Source organism: Belonocnema kinseyi, chromosome 6 (genome assembly GCF_010883055.1).
Source record: "Belonocnema kinseyi isolate 2016_QV_RU_SX_M_011 chromosome 6, B_treatae_v1, whole genome shotgun sequence".
Classification (NCBI taxonomy): Eukaryota; Metazoa; Arthropoda; class Insecta; order Hymenoptera; family Cynipidae; genus Belonocnema; species Belonocnema kinseyi.
The window spans coordinates 143,656,198-143,669,473 of record NC_046662.1 but is presented as its reverse complement, the minus strand read 5'-3'; the positions used below and the strand labels follow the sequence as shown (position 1 = coordinate 143,669,473).

Below are 13,276 nucleotides of genomic sequence, written 5' to 3'. Positions count from 1 at the left end.
AAGTTTTTCTCTTGTGCTTTCTTAATTCGGGCTTCCAGGGGTGAGTACTCGAGATAGATAAGATTTGATGCATTTTGCTCACCCCTAATACTGAAGTTAAGTCCGAGTGTTTCAGCAGCCTCCTCCGCTGCTTTGCACAGAAACGCTTCTTTGCCCACTTCTTCGTGTCTCCTGACCATTTCAAAAAAAGGTCTTTTCCATTTGCGACTCTATGTGCTGTACTCAGAATAATCCTGTTGGAATTCCTCGACCACTTTGACAGCGTGAGATGTACAGTCGCGGAACAGAAGACTTAAGGTGCATGCTTTTGTTCATGTGCATAACCTTTCTTGCCCCGATATCAAGGGATCTGAGTTTATTCTTCGTCCATGGAACCACTCCACATGAATAGAGTACTACCGGGACCGCAAGCATGTTCGTTGCAGATACTTCGTTCTTCGCCGACAGTTCGAAAGATCAAATCTGCCGGATGAGACGTTTGTATCTGCTTCGGAGAGTATCCTTTATAGATGTCACATCCTGAATGCGGCTCTGTGGCACGCCCAGGTATACATAGGTCTCTCCAGCGCAAATGTGTCGTATAGCGCTTCTATCAACGAGCTTAGGATCTTCAGGGATGCCATTAAGTTTTCCTCGTTTTAAATAAACCTTGGCGCATTTGTCTAACCCAAATTCCATTCCAATTTCCTTAGTATATCGTTCGACAATCCCTAGAGCTAGATGTAGTTGCTCTTTGTTTTTAGCATAGATCTTCAGATCGTCCATGTAAAATATATGAGTGACCTTGTACTTTCGATCTGCAGGTTTGCCGCAAAAGTACCCGTCGGAATGGCGAGGTTCTAGACATATTGGCAATAATGTAAGGCAAAAGAGGAGCGGGCTCATGGTGTCATAAGGACAACCGCAGGATTTCTCCAGGAGCGGGTACTCATCTGAAAAACTGCACCCGATCCCAGCGAAATCGCGGCAAAATTTCAGCCGTAACCACGTCTCACGCCCGTGAGATAGGTGGTCACAGTCTGTGAGGGAATCAATACGACGATCCGGCAAAAGTCTCGTGCACACTGAGAACACGGAGCGACCCAAGGACGACCGCCTTCTGCATTTTTCCCGCAAGTGTTTTAGCATATTTTTGACACGTTGGGATGCTTTTCAGGCTATTAACCAGTAAAAGCTTGGCACTTCCAAGAGCGCTGATTATAAGGACGATTAGTTTAACAGAATATTCTGGGTACAATCGTCGCAACTCTATTGTAAGGTCTCTATACCTCTCTTTCTTTTCATTACCCTTGGTTTTGATGTTTTTGTTAGCTGGTGCCGAAAATGCGATAACGGACATAGTTCCTTTTTTATGCGACTCTTTACCTTGTATATCAGGCTGATCCTTATATATAAACTTTGTTTTGTAAATCGTTCATTCGCAATATTTTTTTGAATGCCCAATTATAAAAAGTCTTCTAAATCGGAGTTAAACCGGTTAATACTTTCTTATCGCCCCATACTCTTGAAGTTTCTTTTAATATTAATGTGGCGTGTAAATTATTTTTTAATTTTTAAAATCAATTTTCTGTGGTGCTTTGAGATGGCAGAGTGACACAAAGAAATTTTGTTGGACAAATGCCACGTTAATTTACACTACTCATTCGATTTGTACGTTGTTTGCTAATGAAGGTTTTCTAAATGAAGGTTTTCTAAAGGTAAAAAAGATTTGTTTGTTTTTATTTTTTAGAAAAAAATAATTAATTTTTTTTGTGTTATAAACAAAATAATTAACATAAGTTTTTTTCGAACGTGATAATGTTTAACTCATTGAAATCCAGAGTTTGAGTAGAAAATATAAGGAAATAATGTTTAATAACGATTAGTTTTTTAGATAATTAATACTTGTTGTAAACTTCAAAAGTATCATAGCGAAGAGTCACTGCAAAGAAATTCTTAGTTTTATAAAGAAAAAGTATGCCTATTAGCTTAAAAGTAGCCAAACTCTAAAGTTATTTATGGAAATTTTTTAAATAACACAGGCCCACAAAAAAACGTCTGCGCGAGACAAGCGACTAGGCTACCCTGAAAGATTTTGAGCCGCTGAATCCGAATATGGCCTCACCATTTATCCTACACGTCTCAGTTTTCCCTAGATGCAAACAGTAGGGAAAAGCCTAGGGATTTTTTCGTCAGACAGGACATACAAAAAATTTGTCTGCACAAGACAAGTGACTAGGCTACCCTTATGGATTTTGAGATGCTGAATCAAAATCTGGCATCAGAATTTCTCCGACACGTCTCAGTTTCCCCCTAGATGCACCTAAGGATATAATATCGATGTGCCTATTTTCACGTATACTGGTATTATCAAAATGACGCGCAAGTTGTCCCTAGGATTTTCCTTATTTTCTTTATCTCGGGGGAAACTGAGACGCGTAAGATAAATTCTGAAGCCAGATTTGGATTCAGTGGATCAAAATCCATAAGGGTAGCCTAGTCACTTGTTTCGTGCAGGCAAATATTTGTTATGCCCTGTATGACCAGAAAATCCCTAGGCTTATCTCTACTTTTCGCATCTAGGAAGAAAATGGTCAAAGCTCGAAAATTGTAGTGGTCAAATTTATATTAAGAGCGCAAAACTGCAGAGAAAATAGCATTTCTCTTCTTTTTTTGCTTCATAAATCAGTATAACATGCGCAAGACATTCAGTTTCCGTATATTTATCCTAGCTAGGGGAAACGGTAAGCACACTGTGGAATTTTTGTGTATGAATTTGATCTTAAGGAGTTATAACATGTAAGAATATAATACCACTACGTTCATTTTTCTGTAAACTGGTATTATCAAACTAATGTCCAGAATAGCCCTAGGTTTCCCCCAATTTTCTGCATCTAGGGAAAAACTGAGACGTTTAGGACGAATTCTGAGGCCAGATTTGGATTTAGCAGCTCAAAATCCTTAAGGGTAACATCACTTGTCTCGTGCAGTCAACAATTTTTTATGCCTGCGTGACGAGAAAATCCCTAGGCTTTTTCCTACTTTTTAAATCTAGGGAAAACTGAAACTTGTAGGACAAATTCTGAGGCCGTATTCGGATTTAGCGGCTCAAAATCCATAAGGGTAGCCTAGTCACCTGTCTCATGCAGAGAACTTTTTTTTGTGGGCCTGTGTAATTATTAATTGATTCTGTAAATAAATTGAGCTTTTCAACCAGAAAATAGAAAAACTCTGAATTTATTTAGGAAAATTGTTTAAATAATTAGTAATTCTAGGGAATTTACAAAGCTTCATAGAAAAAAGTCAACGGAACGACATTCTTAGTGATTCCGTAAACAAATTGAACCTATTCGTTAAAAAATAGCCACACTCTGAATTTGTTTATGAAAATTTCTTAAATTTAATTAAATTCTTGTAAATTTAGGAAGCGTCATAGCAAAGAGCCATTGGAAACATATTCTTAGTTGATTCCGTAAAAAATTGAGCCTATTCTCTGGAAAATAGACAAACTGTCAATTTGCTAATAAAAATTGTTTTAGCAGTTGCTAGATAGTATCTTTTTTCAATTGTTAATAATGAAACTTTTATTTCTCTCACATTTGATACCAAAACTCTGAATTTTAATTAGACAAACATTTCCGATCTCGAAAATAACTTTTGTTCATTAATTTTTTTGTAACGTAATAATCAATTTTTTGAAGATTATTCTGCTCTGATGGAGATTATTTTTTTATAGTTTGAGCACAGATGATCAACCTTCTTTGATAAACCTGAAAATCTTAAAAAAAATGGTACTTCCAAAAAGACGAAAAAATGTCAACTTTGTTATCTTATCTGTGTTTTTTTATCTTCTTATCTTTTCGATATTTCAAAAACTTTAATTGAAGAAAAACGGTACTTTTTTAACTACAAGTGACCTATGACTAATACTTATAACTACCATCTAATCGAAAATTAATGTTTCAAAATCCAAAAAAAATGTCAAAGAAAAAACCTTCTTTTAATAACGAGCTTCAAGGAAATTTTACTTATACATTGATAGCCAATGACTGTTCAGAAAGTGAGTGGACTTTCAGCCAGTCACGTTTTTCTCAAATCTCATCAAATTACATAGCTATCTCTAAGCTACTTTTCAAGCAGGGATATGTAATAAATAAATAATAAAAAAGCGCAGGCGAAATCACCTTTTTCTGTACACATATATGCAAAACCCTCGATTGGCCACCGTTAATTATCCAGTAATTATATGTTGTATAAAAATGACTGTAAAATATTGGAAATTAATAAAGATGTTAGTGAACTGTAAAACAGTTGATGAGTACAATCTCAGCAAGATTAGAAAATAATCTCATAATGTGCAGGTCTTGGTTTATTTGGTTATTCTCTGAAATTGTTCAGAAGTCAATGCGAAAAGATGCCTGCAAGATGCGCTGTATGCTGGATCCTACTCAACCACTATACCACTACTGCAAGCCAGTTATATTATTTACTTAGTTTTGTAGTATTTTACAGTCTTTTACAGTGGTGTGAATATCACCATCTCGCCTTGCCACCTCACACATCTTAGATCAAACTTCCGCGTCAGCTGACGACAGTTCCTTTTCAGAGACTCTGTTACTGTACATTCAACACACTCAATTATTTTACGACAATCCTTAACATAAAAATCAATTGAAGCAACATTCATAACAGCACATTTTGTTGCGGGGGTGGAGGGGTAAGAAGAAACTCGAAAGCTGAATCACAGGTTCAACAACAGCCTTCAGGTTACAGAAAGACCCTGTGAACGCTGTATTATTGACCTAAGTTTCACATTTCGAAATTTTCATGTCTCACATAAGCCCACTAGAAAACGGAATAAATAACATAATGGACTTTTAGTAATGGCAGAATAGACCAAGACCTGTACAATATAAGATTATTTACTAATTTTTTTGAGGGTACATTTATCGATTGTTTTAAAATTTACTTAGTAAATCCATGTCCTCGGCGTATTCTCTTTTAGGGTAAATATAATCATAAATTAATAAAAAGTTGGTACAGCAGTATTCTTCGATCCGCTTTGGAACAATGTATTCAATTTACTAAAATTTCTCATCACTTGAAGATATTATCTGATAAAAGTATTAAAAAAATTAATTCTAATTCTACATTAAAAAACGTAAATTGTGATTCCTTTTACGTTATGATTACTTCAAAAATACATTTTTGTCTCACTCTACACCTTCGTGTATAGTTCAACCGAAATGGATTAGGAAGTGGTAAATTTTCATAGAATTCTTTTACGTATAAAGAAATTTGTACAAATTGTTTCTCGACTTTGCTGGAGGCCGAGCATAGAATTTTAAGGAAAATTTTTTTAGGTTATGCCTTCAAAATGCGAATACTTCTTTAATTTTCATTATCTTCTTATTCCAAGTTCTACCTAAACTATCAAATATTTTTACTTAATTTCGTAACGTTTTACTCTTCACTTTATTGCAGATACTAATACGACTCTTTTTACAGGAACGAAATGCAGCTACTTTATTATTAGGCACATTAATAACTAGAACTTTTGGGGTTTTAAGGACAAAAGATCATATCAACTTAACTGTGCATAATAAAATGACAGGAAAAGCTTTCTTCGAAACACACACAGGATTATTGTCACTTATGTTGGATAAATTATATAATTTCATAAAAGAAGATAACGAATTAATTAATTCTAATATACAACCAATTTTGTTGATTGCTTCACGTTTGTATCCTGGCAATGCTTCAGAGGATAGGGCAGAGTTTATTTGGGAGGTTTGTATAAGTAAAATTCATTATAAGAGCCTTCATAGCGTACATATTAATTATAGGTATCATATCGTTAATTTTTTCACAAATTTTTCTAGTCTATTTTTTAAAATTACACGGATTGTTTGTATGTATACATAATTAAAGATTTTGTCTGATAGACAACCGCGGAAGTTCACCGAGAGCCGGTGTCATTTCAAAAAATGACTTCTGCTCCCAGCAAAATCAAGGTGCAGTTCTAGATGCAATCTTTTCTCACGACCACGAGATATGTGATTACACTGTATGATAGACTCAACACGGCTGTTCGACGAAACACTTGTGCGTCCTGATGTCACGGGGCGACCCAGCGATGACCGCCGTTTGCATCTTCTTGCAACTTTATCGCATTGTTTTTGACACGGTACAGACACAATTGTTGAGAACATGTAGTTCGCTTATATTCAGCACTTCTCGTTTTCGACAATTAAATCTTATATTCCTAGGAGCTTTTGGTGGAGCATTATCGTGGCCAATGGCATATATATGAGTAGCAGAGAAAATGACTTGTTTCCTGAACATTTCCATGGTAGGACCTTATCCTGTTGTGGCTATTTGTGCTGTATTCAGAATGATCCGCTGTGAATATACTGAAGATTAGGCATTCTGCAACCATTTTGGCTTTACGAGATGTAAGTCGCGAATCTGAGGTGAACTCTAGGTGCAAGCTTTTTTACATTTTCATCATTTATGATATTAGGTATTACATTCACGTGAATTTAGGCTTATCTAAAAGTTTGGAGATCACTTAAGTCAGAAACAACTGGTTATACTAATAGGTCTATCTGTAATCTGAGTTTAAGAAATCCACAGAAACACAATAAACACGACGTAAAACATATAAATATTAAAAACGAAAAACTAAGTAAATAAAGAAAGAAAGGCGAAAACCCGAAATCACGTTTGATGCGAAGATGACTAACTGAACAAACTGAAAGCGAGTTACGAAAATTTAAACAATAAAAACAGAATGTGATGAAAGAGTCGATAAAATAGAATGAAACTTTATCAGCAAAGTAAATTAAAATCTTGTAAGGGATTTGTAAACGTCAGGAAATAAATTATTTTCATATCGGAGATTAACAGTATTAGGTACTTTGAGGATAAAAAAGTTTTGAATTATTTTCTGCGAGCTCTGTTGTTCTCCATTGATAAAAACTCAAAATGATCTGAATCAAAATTATGGCCAGTATCGATATAATGTTTAGCATGAGCAGTATGAGCAACTGAATCAGGATGGGAGATAGAATACCTGTGTTTGCGATTACGGGTTTCTATAGGTCTACCAGTCTCACCCACACAAGAAAAGGGATAGACAGTGCAATTGTATTTATAAATAACTCCGGAAATTTTCTTTTTGGGTTTTTAAGATTTTTAAACATTTTTGACAAGCTATTAGTTGGTTTGTAAATGGTTTTGATTTTTTGTTTCTTTAGAACTTGTTCAATTTTTTCCGATAAGCCTTTCATGTAAGGGTATTGAAAGTTGTGTTTTTTGAACTTGCAGCCCTGTATAATTCTTTTGTAAACCGCATGAGCGACTATTATGCCAACCGTGCGTTGTCCCAACTGGGACTTACTTGACTCGTTTTTGCAAGAGAAGTTGTACACATGATATCTTGGATTAAACATCTCGTTTATCGTAAAAAGTTGTATCGTTCTTATTCAACCCACAATATTCAATAAGTTATGGGCCCAGTGCAACGTCTGAGTGGTGTTGGAAGGAATCGCTTATTCGCGGGTAAGGTGTGATAAAAAAAAAATCGAGAAATTGACAAGTGTGATTCGTGAGAGGCGAAACAAGTACGCGTTGAAAGTTCGTGACATGCGAGTGCCGCATCAAGTGCAAAATGACGGATTAAATTTCAACCAGACACATGGATAGGTGTAATGGGTCAAACTATCAAGTCTGGAAGTTCCAAGTGCGAGCGATTCTCATCGCAAAAGGTATCGATGATGTTGTCGATGGAGCGCCAGTGAAACCTAAGCCAATTGACGATGCTTTAAAATGTTGTAGAAAAGATGACGCCAAGGCCATGTATTTTATATCGTCAACTATGGAATCATCCCATGTCGAAAGCGTTTTGACATGCGAATTCAGCTACGAGGTGTGGACGAAGTTAGCTTTAATACACGAGCAAAAATCGGTAACAAATAAGCTTCTAATGACTCAGCGATTTTATGAATGCAAAATGGCGTCAAACGATACGATATCGCAGCACGTATAAAAAATACAGAACATGGTGGCGCAGTTAAGTCACGTCGGAGGAGCCGTTTCCGATTTGGCGATAATGGCGAAAATTTTGGCAAGCCTGCCTCCAAGGTTCAACGCTTTGAAAACTGCGTGGAACAGCGTAGATTTTGATCTCGAGACACTCAGAAACCTATAGGAATGTTTGTTAAAAGAGGAGACGAGAATGATGGTCGACGAAGATGCGGTATAGGAATTCCCAACAAGCATTGTGCCTAGAAATGTCACAAAAAGAAAAAAAAAATGAAGAATATAAAAATCAGTCACACGGTTGCGCATTCCTTGTGACCAACATAGCGGAAAATACGTCATGCGACAAGCAAGCCGAACGATTCGAAAAGATGGATATTAGTGAAATATGGCTTCTCGCGATGCCTCCTGGCACATTTTCTTCAAACGCAAATGGTTTACAAACTTTTCGGCTTCCTCAGGTAAGTGTGTCCTGATCGGCGATGATGGTACATGCGAAAAAACTTGTCTTCCGTCGGGATGTGCGCACAACGAAGTTTCGACGTTATTTTTACAGAAAATCGCGTGGTGCTTTCGAGACGCGGAGATATCATCGGTGCAGGTACGAAACAGGCTAACGCGACCTATCGCATGTTTTTCGTGGTCCCACGTATCCTAGAAGAGTGCACGACTGAAATAAACTTGAGTTAGTCGGCGGCTGACTTGAAATTGCGGCACCAGACATTCGGCCACATTGGAAACAATACCATAAAACGAATGGTCACAAACAACCCTTTCTCCGGAATCAAGGTTTTTAACGCGGTTGATCGTAAAGAATATCACGTTGGTGAGTGTTTTCATTCCGACGTTAGCGGACCAATGTTTGTGGAATTTATTAGGTGGCGTGAGTTACTTGATTGTTGTCATTGACGACGCGTCGGTGTACAAATTCGTGTACTTCATGCGAACGAAAAATCAATTCGTCGAGAAATATCGCGAGTTCGCAACACTCCGCTGATAAAAAATAAACTTGGGCATCCAATGAAGATTATTCGTTCAGACAATGGACTGGAGTACGTAAATGCCGAATTGCAAATATTCCTCGTGACGGAGGGTATCGAGATGACGAATTCAGCGACCTACACATCCAAGCAAAATGGGAAGGCGGAACAAGCGAAACGCACAATCGTAGAGGCAGCGAAAACGATTCTAAAAGCCAAAAATTTTCCGATTTCTGTTTAACCCGAAGCAGTGAACACGGTAGTGTATCTCCAGAATAGGATGTTGTCTAGTTCCAATCCAGAAAAAACACATTTTGAGTTTTGGAACAACGAAAAACCTCTAGTCGAGCATTCACGAGTTTTCGGTTGTGCGGCATACGTACATGTCTAAGAACAATTTTTAAAAAAATCTATGCAAAATCGAAGAAACGCGTTATGGTCGGATATCAGGGTGACTCGAGCAATTACAGAATTTACAACCCTATCGACAAAAAGATATTAGTATGAAGGGACATTGCTTTCAACGAAAATGCATGTGTGAATACAATGCCAACAAAATGTTTGTATGAAGAGTCCATTTTTTACAGCAGTGGAGACTTAAACGGTAAGGAGCCAACCGTAATTATCAACATTGAGGATTATGCTGAGGCGTGGATCGACGCGCAGAAGGGATTTCAAGACAACGAGAGCGACACGGACAACTGCATGAACGCAAGAGGGGAAAAGTCGAAGGGTTTTCTAGATTCTTACTGGCTTCGCGAGAGAAGTCGTTTAAAAAGGCCGGAGTAATTCCAGGCAAGTTTTGCGGAATATCTACCAATTTCATACAACGAGCCGATTAATCGGCCTAATTCCAGTGAATGGAAGAAAGCTGTTGATGAGGTGAAGTCGCATAACTCGAATTGTACGTGAGAATTTGCTTCTCGAACCCCTGAGATGAAATTGATTGATTCCAAGTGGGTTTTTTTAAATTCTCCGAGACGACGAAGGAAAAGCAATGAGTGCGATGCAAGGCCCGGCCCTGTGCTCGTGGATTTCGTCAAGTCGAGGGTATTGAGTACATGGAGACTTTTTCTCTCACGATACAATATGATTCTCTACGTCTTTTTCTCGCCCTCGTCACACATCTGGACTTCAAATTATTGCATTTCGACATCAACCTGCCTTCCTCTACGGGGAACTTCAGGAGGAGATCTTCATGGAGGTGCCACAAGAAGTTCGAGATGTTGAAAGTGAAAATGAAATGTGTCGTTTATTGAAAGCATCGCATGGTTTAAAACAAGTCACAAGCTGTTGGAATGCGCAGTTCACACATGCTCTTGAAAAACTAGGGCTCGAGCAATGCGTAAGTGAAAAGTGTATTTTTCGCGGATTTATATCAAACGCAGAAGTTTTGGTTGCGCTTTTTGTAGACCATGGACTGGCTGCGTGAAGGTCACAAGAATCGCTAAAGAATGTAACAAATGCTTTAAGCGAGTCGTTCGAAGTAAAGCTCGGTGACTCGCCTTGTTTTGTCGGGATTGAATTCGAGCGTGACAGGAACCAGAGAAAAAGTTCATTCACCAGAGTTCCTGTGCATCAAAAATTGTAAGTAAATTCAGAAAGCAAAGTGTGAATCTCGTATGCGTGCCAGCGGACCCAAACTAGAATTTGTGTAAAAATTATGGTGAAAAAGAAATCGAGAATGTACCCTATCGCGAGGTGGTAGGGTTCTTAATGTTTCTCGCCGTGGTTTCGCGCCCGGATATCTCTTACGCCGTAAACAAAGTTAGTAAATATCTTGAACACCTCGACTCAAGTCATTGGAGAGCTGTTAAGTTTTTGCCGATTCGGATTTCGTGGGGGGTGTCGTCACTCAATGTTCGACATCTGGTTTTGCATTTTTTGTGTGTAGTGGGATTGTCACTTGGTGCTATTGAAGATAGAAAACTGTCATACTAAGCAATACCGAGGCTGAGTATGCGGCGGCGGCATTAGCCACACGCGAGGCTGTCGGGTTGCGTCAAATTTTTAATGATTTGTCTTGTGAGCAGATTGACGCGACTCCGTTGTTTATCGACAATCAAAGCGCGACTCGGTTGGTGAAAAATCCAGCGTTTCACAAGCGTTTTTCTTATTTCCATGGTCGCCTTGGAATGCTAAACAAGACAAAGTGTTTCGAGGTGTGTAACCATTGAACGAGTTGATCTTATACATTCTTCAAAATGTTTGTAAAGTTCTCAAGTAGGGAGGATATTGAAAGTTTTTATTTTAAAGAAATCTGTTATATCATCAGAGATGGTACTCTACCGACCGTAGACAACCCTCCAAACCATGCGCGACTATCATGGCTACCTTGCGCTGTCGTGACGGGGACTTACTTGACTCGTTTTTACAAGAAAAGTTGTTTACAACATATCTTGGAATAAACATCTCGTTTATCGTAAAAGCTTGTATCGTTCTTATTCAAACCACAATATTCAATAAAGGGCAAACTCTGAAATCAACATAATATATTTTTTTAATTTTTATTTGATTCAGAAGCAAATTCAGTGTTCTATATTCGGAAAGTTTCTTGCTTTAAACACTTTTTGATTAAATAGCTTTTGAAACCATTATCTTTTAAAGTATCTCTGATTAAATTAATGTTTTTCATTCTAAATTCTGGATCTGAAATGCTAAGAATTCTATAAGAAAGGCCTTTGACCAAATTTATATTTGGGTAAATAGGATGAAAAGAGTTAAAATTTAAGTAACGACCAGAGCATTTATATAATACTGAATTTGCTTCTAAATACAATACAAAAATCTTATGTCGATTTCACAGTTTATCCTCCCATAAAAGGTTTATCGGAAAAAATTGAACAAGTTCTAAAGAAACAAAAAATCAAGACCATTTACAAACCAACTAATAGCTTCTCAAATTTTTTTACAATTTTTTATCAATGGAAAACAATAAAGCTCGTAGAATAATAATTGAAAACTTTTTTATCTACAAAGTACCAAATACTGTTAATCTCCGATATGATAATAATTTATTTCCTTACGTTTACTAGCCATTTACAAGAATTTAATTTTCGTTGTTGATAAAGTTTCATTCTATTTTACCGATTCTTTCATCACATTCTGTTTTTCTTGTTTGGATTTTCGTAATTCGCTTTCAATTTGTTCAGTCAGTCATCTTCGCGTCAAACGTGATATCGGACTTTCGCCTTTCTTTATTTATTTTCTTAGTTTTTTGCATTGAATATCTATATGCTTTACACCATGTTTATAGTGTTTCTGTGGAATTTTTAAACTCTGACTCTGTTATTCACATTGACTTTCCGTCTTTATATTTATCTCTTATAATATTGATTTAAAATTAAGGGCCTCTTTTATGAGACAACCCTTCTTTTATTTTAAAAATTGTTTTTTTTTTAAATTTTTTTATCTAATCATTAATTTTTTGTTTTTAATATAATATTGTATAATAATAATAATAATAATAATAATAATAATAATAATAATAATAGTAATAATAATAATAATAATAATAATAATGTTCAGAGCCTCGGTGGCAGGTACATTAAGCTAGCGCCTCCACAATCAAATTTTTTAATTTTTCATAGATCAGAATTTTGGGCTTTTTTGGGCTGCAATAAAAATTTTTGGGCTACTTTACTTTTTTCAAACAATCGATTTTCTTGTGGAGGTTCCAGCTTACATTAACCCAGCACCTCCACTTCTTTAAATCACTAAATAATAAAAATTCAATTACACTAGAATTTTGGGCTTTTTTGGGCTCTTGAAATCCGCAAAAAAATTTTCCCCAAACCAACCCTTAACTTCCAAAATCAACCCCCTTCAAAAAATTGAAAATTTTCAGTTATTCATTAACGGGATATTTTTGGGCTTTTTTTGGGCTCCCAGAAAATACCCACTTCGATTTTTGGGCTCCAACCCTTACAGTAAAAAATTAACCCCATTGTAACACGCAGATATGAAATTGTCAAAACATAAATTTTATTAAATTTTAGAGCTTGAATAAAGTCTCTGATTTTTGGGCTCCTCGAAAATACCCGATACGATTTTTGGGCATCAACCCTTAACGTCAAAAATCAACCCCTCTCTACTACGTAAATACAACTTTGTCTGTAAATAAATTTTTCCTTAATTTTTCAATGGAAACACATTCTCTGGTTTTTGGGCTCCTCGAAAATACATGCTACGATGTTTGGGCTTCAACACTTAACGTCAAAAATCAACCCACGTAGATACTACTTTGTCAAAAAATCAATTTTACTAGAATTTTT

At 36.5% G+C, this 13,276-nt stretch overlaps 1 protein-coding gene across 12 annotated transcripts in view; it reads left to right on the top strand.

The window, feature by feature from the left end:
- The window catches only part of LOC117174281 (thyroid adenoma-associated protein), a 398,068-nt gene that overhangs the window by 178,924 nt on the left and 205,868 nt on the right, over window positions 1–13,276 (top strand). For 11 of the 12 annotated variants that reach the window (XR_004467285.1, XM_033363218.1, XM_033363210.1 and 8 more), the window contains one exon: window positions 5,488–5,769. The exons of the other annotated variant lie outside the window; for it this stretch is intronic. Coding sequence is in view for 10 of the 11 variants with exons in the window: in XM_033363218.1 (XP_033219109.1) it covers window positions 5,488–5,769 (282 nt within the window). In the remaining variant the exon portion in view is untranslated. The remainder of the gene's footprint in view (window positions 1–5,487; window positions 5,770–13,276) is intronic. 12 annotated transcript variants of the gene reach the window in all.